Source organism: Equus caballus, chromosome 25 (genome assembly GCF_041296265.1).
Source record: "Equus caballus isolate H_3958 breed thoroughbred chromosome 25, TB-T2T, whole genome shotgun sequence".
NCBI classification, from domain to species: domain Eukaryota; kingdom Metazoa; phylum Chordata; class Mammalia; order Perissodactyla; family Equidae; genus Equus; species Equus caballus.
This window is the reverse complement of record NC_091708.1, coordinates 18910688-18918377: the sequence shown is the minus strand read 5'-3', so window position 1 is coordinate 18918377 and position 7690 is coordinate 18910688. Positions and strand designations below refer to the sequence as shown.

General features: G+C 35.5%; 1 protein-coding gene across 1 annotated transcript; it reads left to right on the top strand.

Annotated features, from left to right (window-relative positions):
• The first annotated feature begins 5405 nt into the window (after positions 1 to 5405).
• OR13C2 (olfactory receptor family 13 subfamily C member 2) lies at positions 5406 to 6362 on the top strand. Its single transcript, NM_001391134.1, is given in 1 exon segment — positions 5406 to 6362. A coding segment is annotated over 1 exon segment (957 nt).
• Positions 6363 to 7690: the final 1328 nt, after the last annotated feature.

Here is a 7690-nt window from a genome sequence, read left to right as displayed (position 1 = left end):
AGCTAATTGAGGCTCACTACACAGTAGACAGCTGCTTCTGTGTTCTGCAGTATAAAATTCATAACAAACAAGTCTTTGCTGGTCCCCAGCAACGACTCAGTTTCATTTGGTTCAGTCGACTGAGAACCAGGTGAATTATGTCAGGTGCTGTGCTGCAGACTCTTTATACAGACTCTTTATATTCTTAACTCATGAGGAGGATACTATGACCAAAATGGATTAAAAAAGGAAAATGAGCATAATCGTTTCCTGAGATCTGACAAAAATAATTTACCAAAGCAATGGACAGCCAGAAAGAGACCCGCTTGGACATTATCCTGTTGTGTTTGCATGCAAAACTGGTGACTATTTTGAATATCTGCTTTTCTATTATTAAGCTTATAATTGTGAAGGTGAGTGATTTTCTTTTTCTTTCTTTATGTTAAAAGGCTTGCTAAAAAATGTTAAAATACCCTTAGTCAAAAAAAAGTTACCCGTGTATTTTAAGACAAGGAAAACATTGACACCTTTCTAAAACTTTATTTTTATGGAGTGAATTGAATCATTTCGGTGACTTTTCCTTCTTGCCGCCTAGTTTGTTGGTATCCAAAGGATTGGAGTGGCTGTGATGAAGTGTTTTTGGATTTGTACGTAAGATGAAAATACTACCATTTATCAGAACACTGTGTGTGATCTGATTAAGCTTTTAAGCTTCATATACTTCATGCAAAGACAATGATGACTGGTTCAGAGATGTCAAAAGACTCTTAACAGGAGGAACCACAAAGAAAGGCATAAAGGAAACCATTAACAATGGAAACCGTTATTGTGCTAATTGAATTACATACACCATATCATTTAATCTTATCAACAAATATATGGTATAGGTACAACTTTATCGTCATTCTATAGCTGGGGAAGGTGATAATCAGGAACATGCTCAGGTCATCTAGTTAACAAGTGGCAGAGATGACCTTTGAACTAGGCCTACCTCCAAGGCCCATGCTCTTGACAATATTATGGAATGTGATTGACAGAATATCAGGTAGCCTGGAGGTAGCTCATGGAACAATGGTTTTTGCAGAGACGACTTTTACAGGTGTATGTAGAAGCTCTGCTATTCATTGAACTCCATTTGTACCCAATGCCCTTTGGGATCTCAAGTGGTTTACACTGTAACCCAGAAAATATGAAAAATTCTTTAAAATTCAAATTTGATATAAAGTTACAGAATGATAATAGCTGAGGATAGGAAGAGTTTTTGTTATTGTTAGTGCCCTCCAGTCAATTCCGACTCCTAGTGACACTGTGCACAGCAAAGCAGAACCCTACCTGGTCTTTTGTGCCATCCTCTCACCTTCTGGCGCTATATCAGACAATGCTCTGCAGCTATTTAAAAGGTTTTCATGGCCAATTTTTTCAGAAGTGAGTGGGCAATCCTTCTACCTAGTGTGTCTTAGTCTGGAAGCTCCACTGAAACCTGTCTACCATGGCTGACCCTGCTGGTATCTGAAATACTGGTGGCAGAGCTTTCAGCATTACAGCAACACTCAGCTGCCACGGTATGACAACTGAGAGATTGGTGGTGTGGTTCCCTGACAGGGAAGCAAACTTGAGCCACAGGCAATCACAGTGCCAAATCTTAGCCGCTAGACCACGAAGAAGATTAGAATAGGGAAATCAGTTTGGGTTTGGAGTGATCTTATGTCCTGAAATTGAGAAGATGGTCCTGAGACTTAGAGCAAAGTACCTCATAAAGTTAGATGGACAAGGGATTCTGAAGTGGGAAGGCTCTTGGGACTTGAGAATGGAACAAGAATAATAGCTAACATTTGCTGAGCTGTAATTTTGTTCCAGGAATTTTACTAGCTCATAAAAGCACTAACACATTTAACGGAAAAGAAATGACATGACTTGGAAGGATAGACCTTCAACCAGCTCAAAGAACAGTTTACAGCTTGATGGCAGAACAGAAGATGGTTATGGGCCTGGAAATCCTAATGATACCATGACAAGTCTGGAGAATTGAGAATGTGACTACATTTAAAGTATCTTCTATTCTTCAGCAATTCCCATTTAATGTGTGATACTGAACAAATGAGACCAATTTTCAAACATATTTGGTTTTGTCCTATGACAATGGATGCTTTCATGTGGTGTACCATTGGAAAAGTGAAAGGAGAAAGGTTGTGAATCTTACAGGCAAGAACTCTAGCTTAAATGTTATTTATTTTATGAATAGGTGATATACCCACAAGGTTCAAAATTTAAAAAGATACTAAAGGATATACTGTAAACAGCCTATCTTCCATTCCTGTCAATAAGTTATCTACTTCCTTTCTTAGATATGAGAAACTAGTCTTGTTTACTTTTCTAAGATATTCTATGTGGGAGCAAAAATGTATGTGTATATATATATATATATATATATATATATATATATATATACACACACACACGGACATATATAATCTTTTTTACACTAATGGTAGTGTGCCATATAATCTGTTCTGAACATTACTTTTACACTTAATATTTCTTGAAGATCCTTCTATATCAGTGCACAAAAAGCTTCTTATTCTTTTTAATAGCAGAATAGAATTCCATTATTTCTATGTCCCCTTCTCATGGAAACTTAAATTGCTTTCATACATACTATTACAAACAATACTTTAATGAATCAATTTGTATGTAAATCTGTTTACACATGTGCCAGCATGACTGTGTGATAATTACCTAGAAGTAAACCTGTGGTCAAAGTTATAAGTATGCATTTATGATTTTGATAAATATTGACAAATTGTCCTCCACAGAGCATGTACCAATTTGTGTGTCCACTGAGAATGTGTAGGAGTGCTTGTTTCCTCATCCTTAGGAAGCAAAGTCCTTAGACATGAAACCATGCCTCATCCCTGTGAGCTATTAGTGCATAGTCACCTGAAGAATACGTCACAGTAAGAGGTGTCAGGAAATTTCTCTATTTGGAAATTCCCTGGGATTTTGGTCTCTGAGATTTTTTAACACTTTTTTCAGCTAATATATATACATTTATTTATAGATATGAATTTTAAACTACCAAATAGAATGAAAAATGTCAACTAACAGTAACAGTCACAATTCATATACACATATGTATGTATATACCTATTATATATTTTTGACTTATATACTTATATATTGTGTATTATACATGTATTTGTTATATATAATATGTAAGTATATATTGCATATAATGTATATAATTATGTGTATTATTTCCTTAGCATATATTCTTAAATGTAGAATTTGTAGGTCAAATGCCATGCACCTAAATAAATAAATGAAAAGGAAGATATTTGATGATCTATAAGAATTTAGATAATATATTACTCACATTTTCATCTGAGGGAAATTCTGCAAATATACTCTAAGGAAGCAAACATAAACTAAAATACAGTCCCCAAGAGAAGAAAAGAGAATGAGAAGAGAGAGATACCAATGGTGATCAATGAGTAGATACATACAGAGGTAGTATATTGGTGAATAAATAAAGACTGACAGTCCAAGTTCGTGTAATGTAAGGGCCGATGAAGAACTCTCAAAAAGGTATATTGTAAGGAAATTATAAACACTTCTGAATTATCTCAGTAACATGTGGGACTTTGAGGATGGAGATAAAAATGGAGGAATGAAAGTTTTCCTGTAGTTCTATCTTCATTTAGTGTTTGAGGGAAAATTTAGGAGATTAGACAACATTCTAGTGGAAAAAATAGGTAATCTTTATGAGCAAATGGTTGGGTCCTGTAAGTCAAATTCTGAGTGCAGAGAAAGAGATGGTACCACTTTTGGAATGTTAAAAATGAGTAAAATGTTCAAGTTAATGAAAACAAATAGTGACTGAGAACTTAACCAGCAAAAATAAGAAAGTTGGAAAAAAGAGAATGCATTAATACCAAAAAAGTAGGTATAAAAATAAAGTATATGAAAGAATAAAATGAAGTACATTAATAGTTGTATTTTATAATGAATGGACTGAATACTCTCATAAAAGAAACTGAAAAATGTGCATGGGATAATCTATCCAAAAGCTTTCCTTTTTTTCTTTTTTGGAGAAGACCTAAAATATAGGAAAGCCCCTTGTGACACTAATAAAGAAAAAAAATCAGTGAAGAATACTAATGAAAAAGGAGACAGAACTTCTCATATAAGGGAGATCACAGAATTATAAGGATTAAATGGGACTCCATGACAGCACATTTGTTGTCATTCTATGAATGTCATTCTATTAATAATTTCCTAGCAAAACATAAAAGATCAAAATCAACTGCTCTCAAATTGCCATGTTGAAGTCTTACTTCTTTCTGACCAATCACCTTTTTTGGTTGGATATTTCTTTTGAAATGCTAGTACTGTCAATTAGATGACAAGGTATTGTAGCAAGTGTGCCAAGTTGTCTGCAAAATGAACAGTTAAGAGCTTGTACCTGCAGCCATGTGGCTTGGGTTTAAATCCTGGTCGTACAATTTATTTAGCTACATGACCATGACCTTAAGCACAATACTTAACTTTTCTGTGCCTTATTTTCCTCCTCTATATGATGAGGAAGATGATGCTTATAATAACAGTTGCCTAATAGGGTTGCTCTTCAGACTAAATTAGATAATGCTCAAAGAAAACAATCAGTAAAGGATTGGTACAGAGTAAGAAATGAGAGTCATTATTTTGTCACTGATTTTATTCATTTATTTAACAAATATTTTTGAGCATCTATCTCTGTGTCCGCTGTATTGTAGATACTGGGACTGTGGCAGTAAAGAAGAAAAAGTACTTGCCTATATAAAGTTTACATGCTACTGGACAAGACAGATAATAAACATAATACCGTATAATTTCAAGGAGTGACAAGATCACTATCTATTGTATGGCGGTCTGTAGCCAATAAAAATGGATTATTGTTCAGTTACACATAACACAATACTCATTTTTATTATAACCTCTAGTTAACGTTTGTGATGAAAAATATGAGAAAAAACTCAGGATTCATCAAGGAAAATTTAGGTTTGAATCTTAACTCTGCTATATGTATACTGTTAGTCAAACCTCCTTCAGATTTCTGCTTTGATTTATTTATCTGTAAAATGTGGATAATAATACCTCTCTCCTAGAACTGTGATGAGACTAAACGAATTACATGGCACACTGCATGTAGCTTGTAACATGTTAGTTTCCTCTTCCCATCCCTCTCTCCATTCATGCCTTCCCTCTCTTCAGTCCACTTTTCTTTATTTCTTCTCTTATTTCCTTGGTCTCTTCTTTTTTTATTTTCTTTTTTTCTCTGGGAGTATATGGTACTTGTTTGTTGGCACACAGTAGAAAGTAATCATAGTAGAATACATCTTTTGTTTCAACATACTCTAATGTCTTACAGGTAAAAGAGAAACAGGAAAATGGAATGGGACAACCAAACCATTCTGGTGGAATTTTTCCTGAAGGGGCTTTCTGGGTACCCAAGGCTTGAGCTACTCTTTTTTGTGCTCATCTTAATAATGTATGTGGTCATCCTTCTGGGCAATGGCACCCTTATTTTAATCAGCATCTTAGACTCCCACCTTCACACCCCTATGTACTTCTTCCTGGGGAACCTCTCCTTCTTGGACATTTCCTACACCACCACCTCCATCCCCTCCACACTGGTGAGCTTTCTCTCAGAAAGAAAGACCATCTCCTTTACTGGCTGTGCAGTGCAGATGTTCCTCGGCTTGGCCATGGGGACAACAGAGTGTGTGCTCCTGGGCATGATGGCTGTTGACCGATATGTAGCTATCTTCAACCCTCTGAGATACCCTGTCATCATGAGCAAGGGATCCTATGTGCCCATGGCAGCTGGGTCCTGGATCATAGGAGTTGTCAACTCTGCAGTACAAACTGTGTTTGTAGTACAATTGCCTTTCTGTAGGAATAACGTCATCAACCATTTCTCCTGTGAAATTCTGGCTGTCATGAAATTGGCCTGTGCTGACATCTCAGGTAATGAGTTCATCATGCTTGTGGCCACAACATTGTTCATATTGACACCACTGTTATTAATCATTGTCTCTTATACATTAATCATTGTCAGCATCCTCAAAATTCGTTCTTCTGAGGGGAGAAGCAAAGTCTTCTCCACCTGCTCAGCCCACTTGACTGTGGTGATAATATTCTATGGAACCATTCTCTTCATGTACATGAAGCCCAAGTCTAAAGAGAAACTTAATTCAGGTGACATGGACGCTACTGACAAACTTATATCCATGTTCTATGGGGTTGTTACTCCTATGGTGAATCCTTTAATCTACAGTCTTAGGAACAAGGATGTGAAGGAAGCAGCAAAACACCTACTGAGAAGAAAAGTTTTTAACAAGTAAAGAGGAAAGGGACAGGAAATTTTTATAATTACAATGTGGAAATCAATTAGAGAAACCAAAGAGCCAAACAGATAGGTTCTTGCTGCTATGTCAAATTCATCTCTTGAATCTCTCAAGCTCTAAAATATTCTTTTTTGATTCAGTACATGGTGAAAGTACATAAATGGTATCTCTGTTTTAGGAGTCAGTGACTGTAGTTTGTTGTTGTCATTGTTGAAAAGCTTGTGTGTGATGGCAACTAGAGGAATAGTGTAATAGGCAGGGAGATTTCCAGACAGGAAAAGTTATACTAGTATTAAAACGTTAAGAAAATTTTTTTGATAAAATTATTTCCAAAACTAATTTAACACTTCTTTACTTCCTTTACAAGACAGCATGAAATCTGGTTTCAGATTTTTAAAACTTATATTATGAATTTGCAATACTGTAATTACCAAAATATAATTTAGTTTACTTGGAGTCTATTCAAATATGTCATGCTAATTGTCCTCTGGCTAGGTATTTACATACTATTAAACTTTCTGGTTCTATAATAGTATTATTTTTATAACATTTTATTCATCTCTAACTATGAGCCATTAAATTATTATGCTTTTATACTTTCAACATGTCTACTTGTCAGTCTTCTTTCCAAAGAACTTTTGATACATGGGATCTAATGCTTTGGACTTGGAACCAAATAACTAATTTTTAAAGCTGTTTGAAAATTAAATGTAAACAACTTCTGAGTCAAATACCCACTGAGAAAAATAGAGCTATATTTTTTTCTCTGTCCCATTGGCTCTCCATCCATGAAGTCTCTTGCTGATCCAAGAGGAATCTGTTGTTAGGGAATGCTGGATCTACCTTTTATATGTTTTTTACGTTTGATTTTTATCTGGGCTTTATATGTCTTTTCTCCAATATGATAACCTTCAGCTTTTAAAAAAATTTTCCTCTTTTCATTTCGTTTCTTCTTGATCTGAATTTTACACTTCAAATTTTCATGTTGGATTTTAATATTGCATGTATTTTCTTTGTTTACCTGCTATCATATTAGCTTCAGAATTTTTTATTTTAACTTTTATGTTGTTTAGCTTATGTTTCTTTCAGAATTTTTTTTAAGATTTTATTTTTTTCCTTTTTCTCCCCAAAGCCCCCTGGTACATAGTTGTGTATTTTTAGTTGTGGGTCCTTCTAGCTGTGGCACATGGGACATGGCCCCAGCATGGCCTGACGAGTGGCACCATGTCCACGCCCAGGACTCAAACCGGTGAAACCCTGGGCCACTGAAGCAGAACGCGCGAACTTAACCACTCGGCCAAGGGGCCGGCCCCTTCTTTCAGAAG